General features: G+C 46.9%; 1 protein-coding gene across 2 annotated transcripts in view; it reads right to left on the reverse strand.

Moving 5' to 3' along the window:
• Positions 1–18,226, reverse strand: part of IRAK2 (interleukin 1 receptor associated kinase 2) — a 54,677-nt gene that overhangs the window by 12,554 nt on the left and 23,897 nt on the right. For both annotated transcript variants that reach the window (XM_005695611.3, XM_005695610.2), the window contains exons 3-9: positions 14,323–14,469; positions 8,333–8,424; positions 6,402–6,596; positions 6,255–6,319; positions 3,843–3,957; positions 2,232–2,341; positions 48–243 (exon numbers count right to left, since the gene is read on the reverse strand). In XM_005695611.3, coding sequence (XP_005695668.2) covers positions 48–243; positions 2,232–2,341; positions 3,843–3,957; positions 6,255–6,319; positions 6,402–6,596; positions 8,333–8,424; positions 14,323–14,469 — 920 coding nt within the window. The remainder of the gene's footprint in view (positions 1–47; positions 244–2,231; positions 2,342–3,842; positions 3,958–6,254; positions 6,320–6,401; positions 6,597–8,332; positions 8,425–14,322; positions 14,470–18,226) is intronic.

Consider the following 18,226-nt stretch of genomic DNA (forward strand, 5'->3'; position numbering starts at 1 on the left):
AGACAGATGTGTGCAGGCCTGATTTGAGCACAGAAGGAAGCTCTTACTATTCCACAGCTGAATATGTCCACTCGCTTTGTCAGCTGCCCCACTCTGATGAAATCTTCCGGAAGATATGCAGTGGAGGCCTGGAAAAGGTGGGTCTTCATCATGGTGTATTTTGATGTTCTGTTGACAGGACATGGGTGAGCCATCGAATGAGCCAGCTTGGGGGTGAAGTTTTGGTCTAGCAAAACATTGGAGCTGTGGGAAAGAAGGCAGAGAGAACCTTGTTGTTTGGAGGTGGACAAGAAGAGGTTGCCATGGAGACCCTTTTGGAAAGCAATGTAGTAGTGAGCAGTGCCAGCCAGCGAGGGTCACTGAAGACCCTCAACAAGTTTATGAGCCAGTCCTGATGGGGGAGTGGGGATTGGGAGCCCATCTTCACCAGCAAATGAGGATGAAGCTAAGATCAGTCCTGCTGCCCCAGAAATGGCATTCGGTGGCCAGAGAGGTGCAGCCATCCTTATCGCCACAGATGTCAGCCCTGAGCCCAGAGGCTGTACTGGCTCCATCTCTTCTGAAGCTGTTCCAACCCCCAGCTATGGCCTTGCTGACTCAAGTCTAAACGTCAGCATTCTTCGGGACTGAACCTGCTCAGATCATGGGGAATAAGAACAGTAAAAACATTCTTAGACTTAAGCATCTAACCTACAGGAATGAATACTCTCAGAAAGTACTCCAAAGGAAAAAAATTTAATTTTTATTTATTTATTTATTTTTAAATTCAATTTTTAAAAACTAACCTACATGTATAAAAATATTCAATCTGGGGACTTATCTCACGGTCCAGTGATTGACTTCACCTTCCAATGTGAGGAGGTTTTGGGGGAGAATGGATATGTATATGTACGGCTGAGTCCCTTCACTGTTCACCTGAAACTATCACAACGTTGTTAATCGGCTATACCCCGATACAAAACAAAATGTTAAAAAAAGAAAAAAGATTTTGCCTTCCAACGCAGGGTGTGTAGATTCAACCCCTGGGTAGGGGGCTAAGACCCCACATGCTTCATGGCCCAAAAAATCAAAATATAAAACAGAAGTAATATCGTAACAAATTCAATAAAGACGTTAAAAATGACCCACATCAAAAAAAAAATAATAATAAAACCTTTAAAAGAAATATTCAAACTAACCCTAAATGGTTTTTAAAAAGTAGATACAGAGATCAATTCTCCTGGGTTCCCTGACCCTGCTGCTGTTCACTTAAACACCCCTTTTCAATAAAGCCTTTCATTTTGTCACCCAAAAAAAGTAGACACCAATTCCAATATTGGCTATTAGGAGTAGTTATGTAATTTATGGGCAAATACCTTCAATGGAAGACAAAGAAGTACCAAAAAATTGATGACACGCAACGTGAGGAAATGTTTAACTCATGGGGGAAAAGAGACTATGACTGGGTAATCAGGTAATAGTGCTATCTGAGGGCTGAGATATCTGTGTGGGCCGGGGCTGGAGGAAAAAAAAAAAACAGCAGAGAAATGGAGGCCACGTGGTGAGTCAGGGTAATAGGGTCAGGATGACCTCTTGGACCTTCACTTCCTTTCTTGCTATTACAATTGTTGGCACAATTCAATAAAAATCACGGGGGAGAAAAGAGGAAAGGGCTTCCACTGGCCAAAAGAGGAGAGAACTCTGGGGAAGTGCAAACTCTATGGTTTCGAGGTCACTGTTGCCAGGTCTTCTGGTATCCTCTGGAATCCCTCTCCATGTTTCTAATCTTGGGAGCACGGTACTGAGATGCTGGGGTGCACACCTAACCTGTGTCACGGTATCTGTGACAACAGATGCACGAACGAGAGCAGGTCTCAGAAGCCCAGGGAGCCCAGCAGTCACAGCCACAGCTCAAGGACCCAGTCCAGGTCGGCTGCTGGAGGGGAAGTGAAATACGGCAGGGGAATGGAAGGCTTGTGGGGAAATACCAACAAACTTGTTGGGGAAATACCTCTGTTAGGGAAAGACAAACACGGAGACAGGCAGTCGTGCTGACAGCACCCAGAGACAGAGTACCCCCTAGAAACACTGATGTTTCAGGGAATAGCAAAGAAAAAGAGATCCATGAGAGGCAAGGAGGGGAGAGAAAGTCAAAGAAAAGAGAGACAAAGGGGGAGGAATGGGACCAGCAGTGTGCGTGGCCTCACCCCTGCCAGCCCAGCCTGGGGCGGGGCTCAGCCCTCCTCTCTCACCTCTTGACATTGCCGTGGATGATCTCCAAGCTGTGCAGGTGCTCCACGGCATGAAGCAGTCCTGAGCAGATGCTGATGCGCTGGAGCCAGGGGAGAGGGTCTGAGCCGCCCTAAGAGAAAGAAGAGGACAGAATAGTGACACCTGTGCCTTTTTAAAGTCTCAATGGACTTTAAAGTGGCAGAGTCCTGGGCTCCTGTCTCTCCGCCAGCCCTCAGGTCCTCTACAACAGGGCTCAGCCAGCATGGTTTACAGGCAGGGAGCTGGTTTTGACATCAGACAGATCTAGGTATAAATCCCAGCCCAGACACACACTAGCTGTGTGACTTTGGAAGACACTCAAAGTCTCTGAGCCTCAGTTTTTTCTGATATAAAATAGAAACGTTAATCCCTATGCTTTAAGGTTGTAGTAAGGATTCAAAGGAGTGAATAGTACGCCCCCAGCATAGTACCTGCCACACAGTGGGTGCTCAATAAATAGCAGCTATTTTTATCCTGACTTTCATGCAGCAGTTCTGGAATTTTTCTCTAAGAGGGGCTGCTTGGGAGAGGAGCTAGGGACCTGGTGTTGGCTCATCAGGCACACGAGCTGATTTTACAAGTATTTGGAGAGATTTCACAAGAGCTGATAGAGATTATGGTGGTCTAAAGCCCTCTATACTTCCACCGTTGTTCTGAGACTGAATGTCCAAGAAAAATCCCTTCTCATTTTTCAGGTGACCTCTTAGATTCTACATCCTCTAAGAACTGGCCTTGCCAATAGAATCTGGAGCCACATGAACCTCGTTTAAACTCTTGCCCTGATAACACGTCAGCTGTGTGGTAAGTTCCTTTGCTTCTCTGCGGCAGAGCCTCCTCTTTTTGAAAATGGGGGAACCTCTGGGGTTGTGGCAAGGCCTGAAGGAGATGTACAAAGCCATTATCACGGTGTCCTGCCCACAGTGAGAGCTCAGCAAAGCTAACAATCATTATTATACCATGAATAACTACTTTATCTGATCCCTCCCAAGGGAACCAATAATTCTGTTGTGGAATAACTTTTGTCACTCTCTTTGAGGACTTTATGGGAAGGAGGCTTGTTTGTCTTAAAACTTACAACATTAATAGATATAACACTCATATGATATGATATGCAAAAGGTCAAATGAGTATGTAGTAAAAGTTTGTCTCCCAACCTGAGCCCCGTCTACATAGTTCTCCCCAGAGGCAGTCAAGGCACCAGTTTTCTGTATCTCTCCATAAATATTCCATACATTCACAAATAAATAGGAATTTATGAGAATATCATTTTTAAGAAAAATTTACCTCCACTTTCCGCGCTCTGTATCTGTTCATCCTTTCTCTTGTCCTTGTACCTTCAGAACAATACTGGATAACATAGTGCTACGGGCTAGCTTTGTTTCACTCTTGACTTAAATGCCTCTTTGTCAAAAAACTTTCTAAATAGGTTTTTCCTGAAGATGTTTAGCCAGATCTTATCTATCTTGGCCCAACTCCTCTCCTTGAAGGGCCACTCCGGGGCCCCCTTCTCCTCTGGATTCATTTAACTGCTTAATCCTTGATTCTGCGAGTGCTGCCTAGTCCTGTTCTTTGACCATGACCCAGCCCCTTACCTGACTCTGGAGTCTGTCCTGTAAAGAACCATTTGCCATGTATGGGTAAATCAAGCTGTAAAACTGTTCTCCAGTGCAGCAGCCCAGCAGAGGTAAGACGTTGGGGTGACAGCATCTGAAATTAGGCATCAGAGCAGGCATGAGGAATCAGACAGAAAGAATAATCAAAGACTCCCCCATTTCCTACCTCCTCCACCTCTTCGGCCCTCTCCACCCCCTGAGGCCACCAGGAAGCTCCCAGGTACCAAATGCTCTGCCTCCTGAGGGTAAAGAGATGACAACTGCATGCCTTCAAGATGCTTGAAATCAAAGAACTCAAAGTACATGATACCCCAACCACTTGTGATTCTTCACAAAATCCTCTTCTGGCGGACTGAAAGTCACTGTTCCCGCCTGACTCACCTGCCTCTCTGACAGCTCTTCCTTGGCCTTTTCTGCTAAGACCCTCTTCCTCTGCCTTTCTCTGAAACCTGAGTCTCCCTGGATGGGCGCATCAGCTCATTTTATAAGCTGCTCCATCAGGGAACTCTCACCTCTACAAAATGCACCCTCTCTATGAGGAGCACCCCTACATCTCTCCAGGTCCAACCCACAGTCCAGACCTGAATGTCAAATTGCATCCCAGTGTTCCAGGTGAACAACCTAGACTCAACAAGTTCCAAACCTGATTCTCCAGCCTCAGTTATTTGCTCAACCAAGGGCATGACCAACCAACCAACCATCCAATTTCCTAGAAACCTCCTTACCTCTCCCATCTAATTAGTCACCTTTCATTGTCTAAATAGCTTTGAAAAACCCCCTTCATTCTCCCCTCCTCCACCGTGAAGCAGATGCTGATGGACTCTCCCAAACACTGTTTCAAGGGCCGCCTGCCTGCCCCTCAGCCCCTCTCCGCTTCCGGCTAGGCCATCCTACTGCACACTTTCCACCCTCACCAGTTATTTACATTCACTCTCCCCTTGGCACCATGAACTCCCCAAGGCGGACGCTGTGTTTGCTGCATGTCTGCACTCCCGAGAACCAAGAAAGGCCTTGATGACTCACACTTGCCAAATGAATGACTGAAGCAATGGCTGCTTACTCCAGGAAGGCACTATACCAAGATGGAAAGGGAATCAGATTTCCAGTTTCCATTAAGAGTGTGTATGTGTGTGCATGTGTATGTGTATAGATAAGGATGTGTATATATGTATATGTGTGTGCGTTTGTGTGTAGTCATATATATATATATGGAGAGAAAAAGGACTAAAGAAAATATATAAAAATCTGAATATTGTAGTAGTAATTTACAGATGCTATGGAAAATAGGTGATTTCTATTTTCCTCTTTAAAACTTTCTTTATTTCTTAAAATATACCACAGTCATCCCCCACTGCTTTCCCGAGACTACATATTTGGCAGAGAAACTCAGAGTGTCTTGCCAGCTCGAATGACAGCTGGTGTCCAGCACACTGCAGAGGCCTAGGATGCATGTGTTAAATCCATCAGGCAATGACAGCAGGGACAGGCCAAGTGTCCAGGTCTGCAAACTGTCCTCCCCCTCTCTTTCCCAGTCCCCCTGCCCCCACTAAGCTCTGTGATGAGAGGTTCACTTTACTTCTCCAGCCTCAGTTTCATCATCTGTAAAACACCGGTTTGAGGATGACTTTTGATGGCCCTTATTGCTCAAGACCAGAGGTAAACAAAATTCCTCTGTAAAAAACTAGACAGTAAATATTTTAGCCATTGTAGGCCATCTGTTTCTGGTACAATTCCTCCACTGTGCACGATCACAAAAGAGCAGCCACAGATGACACGGAAATAAATGAGCACAGCTGGGTTCCAATAAACTTCATTATAGATGCTGATATTTGAATTTCACGTACTTTTCATGTGTCATGAAATTATCTTCTTTTTATTTGTTTAACCGTTTAAGAACATAAAAACTGTTCCTAGCTCTTAGGCCATTAAAACCGAGCTAGGAAAAAACAAAAACAAAAACAAAACAGAGCTAGGCCAGGCTAAGCCTGTGGGTCATCATTTGCTTTTAGAGTTGGAATCAGTACATTTCTGTCCATCTCAAAAAATGGGACAGAAACAGATTCTTTCCCCCCTGGAAGGATGGAGTTGAGCCAAGTGAGCCGAGGTTCTTTTATAATTCTAATCCATGCATACAGTGGCTACAGAGAAAAAGCATGTAAGGAGTCAGATCAACCAACCAAATTCCAGCTCTGCCACATACTAGCTGTGTGATCTTGGACAAAACACTTAACATTTCTGTGCCACAATTTGTCCATGTGTAAAATAATGTGATAATAGTAGCCATGTTACAGGGTTCTTATAAGGATTACATAAAGAAAATGCTTAAAACATGTTGCCACATAGGAAGCACTATAGCTATCAAACAAAGTATTTTCCAAAGAGGAGGCTTACCTACGACAAATTTGTACCTCTGCCTGGAAGAATTTTTCAACTGATCCTGGACCTAAACAGGCCATCTGTGGGAAAAGACATTGACACATGAAAATCCAGCCTCACCATGCAGCCTCCACCTCTTACTGGAAACCAAGAAGTGCCTACCTCTCTGAGCTTCTTGAAGATAAACGGTGTGCCATGCTTTTGCCCTCTGTAGACATCGGCAAAGGTCCCCTCACTGATTTTGTGGCTTGGGTTGAAGTTATCAGTTGCCTGGATCACATCTACCTCACTCCAGAAAAGGTCATTTCCAGCCAGGCTTGAAAGTGTCTCTTGCTTAGGAAAGGAGGCACTGAAATCCTGGAAATTCAGAGAGAAGAGACAGAGATTAATATGGAAAGTACTATTTTCCCTACTACCTCAGGGAATCTCAGAACAGCAGAGCTGAGGGGTGAATGGGATCATCTCATCCAGTGAGGAGGAATACGAAAAGGACAGATCCCAGCTCCACTTCTAACCTTGGACAAGTTACTTAACCTTTCTGAGCCTGCACTGCCTCATCAGCAAAAACGAAGATAACCATAGCACCCTGAAAGGTAAAATTACCTTTCTACCTATAGATTAACTACAATGTGAGTATTCCCAGCCCATGGTCAATGTTTCCTTTATTTTTTATTTTCAGTTTACAAAGGGTCAAACAACTGAAGTCAGATTCCACTCCAGGTCAGTGGCTGGGCATAAACATAAATTTCCATTTTTTTAAGTTATATATGCTTTATAAGGAACTCCCAGGTGGCACAGTGGTAAGGAACCCACTAGCCAATGCAGGAGATGTGGTTCAATCCCTGGGTCGGGTAGATCCCCTGGAGGAGGAAGTGGCAACCCACTCCAGGATTCTTGCCTGGAGAATCCCATGCACAGAGGAGCCTGGCGGACTACAGTCCACAAGGTCATAAAGAGTCAGACACGACTGAGCGTGCGCACACAGCACAGCACAGCAGGCTCTTATAAACAGTTTTAAAGAATTAGAGTCGGGGGCTGATTATGCATGATCCCATCATCCTCTTAACTGTTATTAAAATTTGGTGTAATTCTTGCCAATTAGATATATGGGGATTTCTTTTTTAAATTGGGATTGTGGGAATTCCTTAGAAGTCCAGCAGCTAGGACTGTGCACTTCAACTTCAGGGTTCATGGGTTTGATATCTGATCTGGGAACTAAAGATCCCAGAAGCTGCAGTTCAGCCAAAAAAAGAAGAAAAATAAAGGATAAATAAATAAAAACTGAGATCATGTCGCACATATTGTTTTGATTTCTGGTGTTTTCTCTTAACATTACTTCATGATTATTCTCCCAATTATTCAGTTGTCTTTGAAAATGATTAATTATTAAAATATAAATCACCTTGCTTAGGTGACAGTCCCATTTATGGAAGAGCTCCATTGACCAGATCTGTGTAGCACTGGCTTCCCTGCCAGGCACCAGGACACTTTTAGGGGCCCACAAAAACGTCTTAACATAATTTCTTTCAAAGTCTAAAGAATAAAAATGTACATTTTACCTCAAAGAAAATGTTGAAATTTTTAATCCAACTTGGATTATGTTCATCTTTATACCACTGCAGTCATAAAATACGATTTTTAAAAACATTTTTAAATGAAAGAAAGAGCTTAGAAAGGCAAAAAGTGCTTAAGATTCACAGAAGTCATTTGTGACCCTGGATCCAAATCATTAAAAATTGAGAATAAATCAGATATACTTTGTGTTGAAAAAAGGTTGGAGGGAAGGCATGTTCTAAGCAAATGACTACTGCCACCAAGATATTTCAGGGGGTGAGGAGGATGCCAATTATCAGCTCTCATTTAAACACAAATAATGGAAAAGCTCATTAAAAACTAAAGCGCGCCTTCTCCCCAACCCTCTCTCCTGTTTTATTGAGGGTCAGCACTTAAGAGTCTTAGAAGCTCAGAGTAATTAGATGGGATTCTCCTCTTCACTCGGACCCCTAACCCCCAAACTGGTCTCAGGGAATAAACACATTGCATTTTTGAAAGACAGTCAAAGCCGGGGGTTACACTCAGGGTGGGGGGTTTACCTTTGAATCAGCTGAGGCAGGCTGGTCGGTTTTTAAGGAAGAAGAGGCATGTTCAGGAGGGGCTGGGAGGTTGACTCTGGCTGCAGCAGGTCCTGGAAAGGAGGGACAGTGGATCAGGCCTCAGCTGCTGGAGGAAGGCGGGAGGGGTCCCTGACTGGTCCCCAGACCCAGCCAGTGTCTCATTCACGCCAGTGACACTGTCGATCATGACGTCAGCCATTTCCTGACAGCCAGGCACTAGCCTACAGGCTGCTCGAATGTTACCCTGTGGAAGACTTCTGACGGCCCTGTGGGTTGGTCCTATACAAAGTCCCCCTGTGACAGGAGGAGGAAAGGAGGCGCTGGAGGGTGGCCCAGGGCCACACTGATGGAAGGGACAAAGTCAGCCTTCACAGGCAGCTCCCTGTGCCTTCCGACTCCCAGCCCTAACCCACCTCCCCCAAAAGCAGCTGAGAAGGACACAAGTGAATCAGCTACAGAGCCTGACTTCTAGAAACCTCCATGTGGCAGGAATGGCAATAACCAGCCTCCCTGGGGAAAGGCAAGAGAGGTCTGCCTCAGTGAGCTGTGAAATCAAGGAAGGTTTCACAGAGGAAGGAACACTTGACTGGACCTCCAAGCGGGGGAAACATTTGCAACAGTAGCTGCGAGGGAGGAAGGGCAGCAAGGCCGAGGAACCAGCCCATGAGGAGGTATGGCAGCGGGGAAGCCCAGGCTACGGTAAGCATTCCAGGCACGCTCAGTTAGCACACACTGAGAGTATGCCTGGCTCTGTTCCCAGGCTTCCCTGACCTAATTCATTTCACCCTCACAACAGTTCCAGGGGACAGACTCATCATCTACTCTCTACAGGTGGTGAAACTAAGGCACACAGAGGTGACCCCACCTTTCCAAAGACACCCAGTCAGTGGCTCCAGAGTTTGTGCTTTCACTGCCTTCATGAATGGAGAAGATTCACAAGAGACACGTTAAAGTGGACCTTGGCCAGAAGCCAGAGCTTCAGATGTCATCTTCTGGAAATACCCAAGTGGTCTTACCGCAGGGCTGGCCTCTGTGTAACAGGAGGCCGGTCCTTCCAAGGGAACCTGACTTTGGCCCCAGGGTTGCAGACCAAATCCACCTGCTTCAAGTATGTCTGGCTTGCATCATCAGGAAAGGAGTGATTAATGTGCAACTTTGGCCATAAAAATTAACTCGGAAGACTGAAAACAGCACCATGGTGAAACTAGAACCAGCTTTTCAAAACTATTTACCCAGGCAGCTAATAAAACAAAACTCATCTGATATGAAGTCTGAGGCTCTTTCATTCTCTGAGAAGAAGGGCCACCCTAAGCCTCTCTCCCTGAGTTTTCTGCTGCTTCTAGAGTTTTTGTTTGTTTTCTGTTTTCCCTTTTCCCCCCATATTTTCCAGCACTGGCTATATTTGAAAGGACTACACTTTAGAAGGTACCATGTTGGTACACCCACACTGCACCAGAGACCCCCAGAATGGGAGTAGTAACAATAAACACCCCTCCCCAAAATACACAGGTGTATACACAGTCACACATACCCTCTTTGTCCCTCAGGGCACTGCAACTTAAACTGAGCTTCGGAATAAGAGCTATAGCTCAGATATAGATATTAAACTTTTGGCCAATAAAAAGGAAAAAATAAAACCAGAATAAATGAATAAAGAAGATGGGGTATTTTTACTCAGCCATTAAAAAAAAAATGAAAGGGAAAAGGGAAAAGGTTGAGGGAGAGATAAATTAGGAGCTTGGTTTAACAGATACACACTACTGTATACAGAACAGATAACCAACAAGGACCTACTATATAGCACAGGGAACTATCCTCAATATTCTGTAATAACCTATAAGGGAAAATAACCTGAAAAAAAAAGACTGGAAATATATATTTGTATAACTAAATAACTCTGCGGTATACCTGAAACCAACACAACATTGTAAATCAATGTAAATCAATTTAAAAAAATAAAAAGGTAAAACAAATAAAGTAAGTAAAACCAGCAACACGTTGCAGAACAGCTGCTGGCAGTGTAACTGACCAAAGACCAGCTGCTCCCTCAGATCCCTCTGTGCCTCTGCCCCCAGGCTGATGGCCACAGCTGCTCCCACCCCCACCCCAGCCCCATCCTCGTGCCTGGGTGTAGGGGGAGGCTCCCTGGGTGGCTGCTCCACCCACAGCGGCTGCATCTTCAGAGGCCTCCACTGTCGCCCTGCCATCCCTTGGGCTCAGCTCAGTGCCCTTGGCCTGAGTCACAGCGGTCATAGTCGTCCACTCCTAGGTGTGGGTCGTGCGTCCGAGCTGCTCCACGATGTTTTCTTTCACTCTGCTCAATTCACATCTTAAGTATCCAGCATTGAATCCCTAGTCTTCTGTGCATGTAATACATGCTCTAACACCTGTGTTCCACGCACACTGGCAGGCAGAGGCTCTGCGCTCTGGGGACAGCTGCTCCAGGCCAACTCGACTCCCCTACTGCTTCTTTCCTACATTTCTGCACAACCACTCTCCCCACCCCAGGGTGGCCGCACTAGGCTGCACACATGGTCCCTCACCCTTTCCCACTGCCCAGCAACACCAAGGTCCACATTGGCCTCACACAGCCATGATTCTCTGGTCTGATACCTGGGGTTTGCTCTGGGGGCTGCACCAGGCCTCTCAGAGTAGGGGGATCGCTGAGGTCTGCTCTTGTGACACAGGAGAGCTACTAAGGGTGGTTCAGTCTGTCTCTCTGGTTTGGAGAGTGGGGGAAAAGGGAGTGGAATGTGGGCCAGTACTGCAAGGCTGAGAAATCAGGTAAGAACAAGCCTTTGCTTTCTTTGGAAACACTCATGGAAGACACTGGTCTACACAAATGTCATTTCCAAAACACTAGAGTTTAGCTTTCGTGTGCCATTTCCCACAGAAATCTTTCTAGAATATTTGCTTTCTCAAGCAGAATGCACCAAAATCTTGTCCTGCTGAGTTGCGTCACTGCAGGCAGGGTGCTGTATTTCATTTTGGAGTTTTCTGGATCCTGCCCTGTGGCAGGCAGTGCGTCAGCCTCTACAGCTTCCCTATCTCTTTCTTGGTAGCAGACAGAACTGAGCTCCAGCCCTGGCTCTGTCGTTACTAAAGATTTGAACTTGGATGAGTTGTGCCTCATTTTAGCTTTCTCAAATGTAAAAATGAAGAAACAACAACAAAAGAAAACAGTAATTGTCCATTCTTTGTAGAGTTCTTTTCCAGATTAAAAGATGGCATGAAGCACAAAGGTCAGCCTCTGGTATATATGGGGTACCAAGGCTGGTAAAACTACATACAGAATGAGAGCAAATCAATTCTGATGAACAGCCGATGCCTCTCCTACAGGTAAGGCTTTGTGACAATTATTTCAGTCACTCAGTGGCCTTTTTTCTGAAACCTAGCTTTGAGCATCTGTTTAAGGAGGTACTGAGAACTTGCCCATGGCTCATCTGCTTGTGTATTTTCCTTCTCCATGTCGCTCCCTACTTCCTCCCCACCTACTGCCAGGGGATCAGGAGATACAGAGGTTAAGATGCGAACTCTGGAGCAACTCACATGAGCTGAATCCCACTCCCACCGCTTGGTCAGCCATGGCGTTTTGACAGGTTATGTCTCCTTCCCTAGCTACCAAGAGCCCTCCGCCCGAGGGTGTCAAGCTGATTCAGTGACTGCCAGCAGGCACCGTTCCCACCTGTCAGTCCTCCTCCCCAGCTACCTCTGCCTCCACGTTCTCACCTCCTATGAGAGGAACAGCTGGAACTTTGGGGCCCAATAGAACCTTGGGGTTTTCCCAAGAGAAGACTGGCTTTGGGTTATTTAAGGAAATTAATGATCACACCCATATTTTCAGCTTCGGCAAAGATAGACAATAGACTTCCTGTCTCTAAGATAGTTATCATCCTGACTTGTCTGAGAACATGTCCTCCCAAGTGTCATTCAAGAAAGCTAAGGGTGCGAAGGCTGGCAGAGACGTACGGTGCTTGTTTTCACAGCAGCCGAGCTTAGGAACCTCTAAAGAAGCTGCTATATCAGTAATCTTCTCTAGCCTCACCCGCACTCACCTAGAATCTCCCTATTTTATTATTTTCCTTCCCTTTGGCTACCAACCACTGTCATATGAGCTTTAGGACCATATCCCCTTTATCTTTAATCACTGATCAGAGTTCTGCCCTTAACAAAATAAATTCTTTAGCTGTAGGAAATAATTCAGACTACTTGGACTAGAATTAACTTTTCAGACTCAACCTAGCTGGGGTGTCTGGAACATTCCTAAGATCAGCTAATGCTTAATGAACATCTACCTGGCGGTAACCCCAAGGTGTATGATTACTCCCCACACAGGATGATGTGGTTTCTATTATTATGCCCATTTCTTAGATGAAGAAAATGAGGTACAGAGAGGCTAAGGCAGTCAGTCTCCTGCTGGTGAGGACAGAGCTGGGATTCAAATATAGGTCTGCCGGATGCAGAAGCCCATACCCGCTCCTCTCAGCTGACATTGACCCTGGCTTCGGGGGCCACATCAACGAATTTGGGAGGTTTCATGGATTTGGGGTCTCCGGCTCTCTACTCAGGAGACTGCAGAAGAATAGAAGGTAGGTGGGACTCCGGAGGAGACGTGGGAAGGATGGCATGAAGAACGGGTCCCCTGGGGAAGTCACCTGCCCGGGGACAAGGAGGTAGAGACAACTGGAGCGGGCTGACAGGCTTTGGGGCAGTGGTGTGTGCAGTGGCTGGGGACATGAGCATTCAAATCACATGGCTCAGATGCTACTTCCTACCCACATGACCTTGAGCAAGTCACTTTCACGCTCCGTACTCAAACTCCACAGAGCAAAGAGCAGCAGATCTGTGCCAGGCAGAGGGGAGGAAGGCTACGGAGCAGGCAGCACCCCTTGCCAACCCCCACCATGGCTGCAAGGGCCAGGGGCCTGGGGAGGGCAGATGAAGAGGTCACTAGGCTCCTTGCCCGGAGCCTGTGCTGGGTCTTGGGGAACCAAAGGTAAAATACATGGGCTCATTGCATATGAAACTGATAGGCTATAGGAAATAATTCAGACTACTTGGCCTAGAATTAACTTTCTAGACTCAACCTAGCTGGGGTGCTTGGAACGTTCCTAAGATCAGCTAATGTTTAATAAGTATTTACATGGTGGCAACTCCAAGGTGTATGACTTCTTACCACACATGATGATAACCTCTCTGTGCTTCAGTTTCCTCATCTGTGAAATGGGGAGAAAAATAATACCAAACTCCCACAGTCAGTTGAAGGTTAAATAGGTCAACATCTTTGAAGGGTAAATTTAGAACAGTGTGTAACACATACAAAGCCCTCTGTTACTGAGTTTCTTTTTCCTTTTTACAAAAAAATGGGGGACTTCCCAGGTGGTCCAATGGTTAAGACTCTGCTCTGCCAATTCAGGGTTCCACCCCTGGTTGGGGAGCTAAGATCTCACACGCTGTTCAGTGAGGCCAAACAAAAACAAAGGTAATAGATCGCATATATCCTCCTGTCATCTGACATTTTTAACCTCAACGTATCACGAGCATATTTCCATGTGTATAAACACGTGCTCTGTTGTGCTTAGTTGCTCAGTCATGTCCAATTCTTTGCAACCCCATGGACCGTGGCCCACAAGGCTGCTCTGTCCATGGGGATTCTCTAGGCAAGAATACTGGAGTGGGTTGCCATGCCCTCCTCCAGGGGATCTTCCTAAGTCAAGGATTGAACGCAGGTCCCCCACGTTGCAAGCAGATTCTTTACCATCTGAGCCCCCAGGGAAACCCCTGTATATTCCTCCCTATATCACTGTTAGCAGGATTTTACTGTTACCACCATCTGTGATTAATTTTGCCACCCACATTTGTTGTTTCCATTTTTTTGCTATTATATTCTGAGCTAAATGTCCTCATAGATAAAACAGTTCCTTAAATAAATCTCCTTTAAATTCAAAAATTAAGTTTATTAAAACTACCTGAGCCTGGAAAGATGGGTGGCCTCACAGGCTGCCCCGTTTCTTGCTTATCCTCAGTGTTTCTTACAGAAGCTGCCAAAGGCTTTCCTGGCTTCACAGTGTCCGAGAAGTCTGGGATGGAAGACTTGACTTCAAGAACTGGTTTCCCTGAAATGAGGTAGGGAAAGAGAAAGCTATTACCATTCAGTGAAGTGGGTGAGCCATTGAGAGGTTGGATGGAAAAGTCAAGAGACTTGGTTCAGAGTCTGGGGTTGGCTTCAAATTCATGCGCCCCCGAAAGCTGTTTCCGTCTCTGGGCCTTGGTCTCCCCGCTTGTAATGTATAGCGCTTGGACCCGACAATCTCTGTGACCGTCCAGCTCAGGCACTCTGAGTCAGACCCACCTCACTTCCAATGCTACCAGCTGTGTGACCTTTGATAAGTCACTTTCCTTCCCTCTCTGAGCCTGTTTCCTCACCTATGAGACCAAAGTGATGATCATGATAACACCTGCTTGCTTCCCTCACAGGGCTGTCGGGAGGAGGGAACGAGAATGCAGACATGAAAGGGCTCTGTAGACCACGAGGTTCCCTGAACACCTGGGGGAACTGCTGAGTCCCTAGCTGAGCCCCTAAGTATAAAAGTACTGCCAGTCTTCCCGCTTCCCCTTCCATGAGCAGTGCAGACATTGCATCCTTCCCTGTTCTAGAGATGGGAAGCCTGAAAATAGCAGCCACGTCAACTGCGAGCCATGACGTCTGGTCAGCCCCAGTTCTGCAAGCATGAAATCCTCCCGAGGTCCTGCAGTGCATCCTGCCAGAGATGAGGACCCTGAGCAGGTTAAGTGGTTTGTCCGAGATCACATGGCCTGAGAAGGCAGGACCGGCTCAAGGAGCCTGGGTGGAGGTCAGCTGCCTTTTGAGAGTAATCACTTCCTCTCTGCAGTGATTTGGGAAACCCCAAAGTTGCCGGAAGGTGTGTTTCCACCAGCTTCCACAGAGCCTGCTCCTAAGAACCGGCTTCCTCTCCCCTCCCCCAGCACTGCCGTCCTCTCAGGTTGGTCCCGGCTTCCAGCTCCAGTGGCCTCCAGAGCCCTCCCCAGGCCTCATCTTACTGAGATACCTTCCTGGCCCCACCTGCTTAGAGCCCTTCTGACTCCCCACTTTCAGGATAAAACACACACTCCGCACACGAACCCTCTGACACCCCACCCCCACCCCCCACTGCCTCCCAGACCAAATCCGAATTCTACAGCCCTGCATTCAAGGCCCTTCACCTCCTGGTGGTGGGAGGTGGACCCATATTTTTTTGAGAACCAAAAAAACAGAGTGCCCCGAAGTGTGGGGAAGAATGTCCACTCGCTCGTTCTCACGTGGGCAGCGGGTGGGGCTTCAACGAAACACCTCCAGCCTTTGGGTCTGCAGGAGCATTTATTCCAACAGGTAAACTGTGTCTTGGGGCTCCCCGGGGTGTAAAGAGTCTGCCTGCCAATGCGGGAGACTCAGGTTTGATCCCTGAGTCTGGAAGATCCCCTGGCGGAGGAAATGGCAACCCACTCCAGTATTCTTGCCTAGGAGAATTCCATGGATAGAGAATCCTCCTAGGCTAGGCTACAGTTCATGGTGTTGCAAAAAATCTGACATGACTGAGCACACACACAAACTGCGTTTCTCTGTAAATAAAACCGATCGTTGCTACCGGACCAAACTTCTCACACAGGAGCTCTGGGCCTAGAACAATAATAATGCCTAAATTCACGGCACTGCACATGGAAGGCCATGCAGATTTATTTGATGTTCTCAACAATCTCTGGTGGCTGACAGATATCTCTGCCTTTTACTTTTGAGCATATTGAGGCTCAGATGGGTGAAATGGTTCGTTCCCAGCCAAAGAGCTGATCGATTCAAACCTGGGGCTGCTTTCACTTTTATTCACCCAGCAAGGACAGAACCACTCAAATGCACTGTCCTTAGCACTCCTGTTCCCCTCTGCAGGTGGCTCGGCTCTGGGGCAGCCCCACCCGAGGAAAAGCAGGACAAAGGGTACAGGGTGCAAGCAAGTGAGGAAAGACCAAAGGGAACGCACAAAAGTATCCAGAAGGCCGAATGAGGGATAATGGGTGACTTTCTCTTTGTTTCCTTTACTGTCACTGACATATTATTCCTTTAAATGGAACTATCTTATGAGATGGGCTTCCCAGTTAGCTCAGCTGGTAAAGAATTCACCTGCAATGCAGGAGACCCCAGTTCAATTCCTGGGTCAGGAAGGTCCCCTGGAGAAGGGACAGGCTACCCATTCCCATATTCATGGGATTCCCTAGTAGCTCAGATGGTAAAGAATCCATCTGCAATGCGAGTGACCTGGGTTTGATCCCGGGGTTGGGAAGACCCACAGGAGGAGGGCATGGCAACCCACTCCAATATTCTTGCCTGGAGAGTCGCCATGGACGGAGGAGCCCAGCAGGCTACAGTCCATGGGGTCACAAAGAGTCAAACACGACTGAGGAACTAAGCACAGCATTTTATAAGATAGCTTTTATCTTATAAAGAAGTAGCAGAGCCTGGTGAGCTGCTGTCTATGGGGTTGCACAGAGTTGAACATGACTGGAGCGACTTAGCAGCAGCAGAGCTTAGCTGCTTGGAGTCCAGGTTTTGGCAGAGACACCAGTTTCATCACCTCCCAGCTGTGCTGGCTTTGGACAACTTCCATGAGACTAAGAGGAGTCAGCACATGTTAACTGATTAGCTCAAAACATGGGAACTTCATTGGTGGTGGTGGTATCATATTTTTAAAATAGTGGGTTATCCCTTTTCTTAAAAAAAAAAAAAAAAAACTTAGCTGCGCTGGGGCTTAGTTGCGTCATGTGGGATCTTTAATTTTCGTTGTGGCGTGCGGGATTTTAGTTGCAGCACATGGGATCCAGCTCCCTGACCAGGGACTGAACCCGGGCCCTGTGCGTTAGGACCACAGAGTCCCAGCCACTGGACCACCAGGGAAATCCCACAGGTTATCTCTTAAGCAGCCCACATATTGGGCTCAAAGAATGTAGGGCTGGAGTCTTTTAGATTTCATTTAACCTAACTCTGAATCATTTACAACTTTTTGCTGTTGTTTCACTGCATTTGTTCTTTTAAGTTGTGGTAAAATACATAAAACATAACATTTATCATCTTAATAATTTTACAGTTCAGTGGCATTACCTGCATTTACACTAGACACAGCTAGAGAGAAGCCAGCATGCCTGCAGTGAAGAGCCAGCATGCCGCAATTAAGACTCGACAGAGCCAAATAAATAAATAAATATTATTCTAAAAAAGAAAAATGCATGTACACTGCTGTCCAATCATCACCATCATCCATCCAAAACTTTTTCATCTTCCCAAACTGAAATTCACGCCACCCCATATGGGGGCCCCAGAGGTCACACACTTCGTTTCTCCCCACCTGGGGTCCTCAGACACCATGCTGCCCCCACGCCAGTCCCATCAGGGAGAGGCCCTTCTGGCCCAGCTATGACCCCAGAAGCAAGGTTCCTCCCCAAGGGCAGCCCTGCCAGCAGGATTCACGCACTCTCACGTCTTTGCTCGCGTCACATACTGCCTTCCTCAGGCGCTGGGTGACACAGTTTCTCGTAGAGAGTGACAACAGGGACAGTCACCAGTAGTGAACACTGATTCCTGGGAAGATATGGAGCAGAAGTGAACACCCTAGGAGGAAGGGGCCCCCGGTCCTCTCAGAGCCCCCTTTTCCCTTCTCTGGCCTAAGGAGACGGCCCCTTGGCACACCCCGCTCTCCACCAACTGCCTCATGCGGGTCTCATATCTCTCAAAGGGCCACGTCCAAGCTGTCCTCACGACAAAATCTGTGTATGAGGCACAGGGCCAGAGGTGGCTCTTCTGTGGCTCCAGTTCTCCTTGCACTGGGC

Source organism: Capra hircus, chromosome 22 (genome assembly GCF_001704415.2).
Source record: "Capra hircus breed San Clemente chromosome 22, ASM170441v1, whole genome shotgun sequence".
In the NCBI taxonomy this organism is placed as follows: Eukaryota; Metazoa; Chordata; class Mammalia; order Artiodactyla; family Bovidae; genus Capra; species Capra hircus.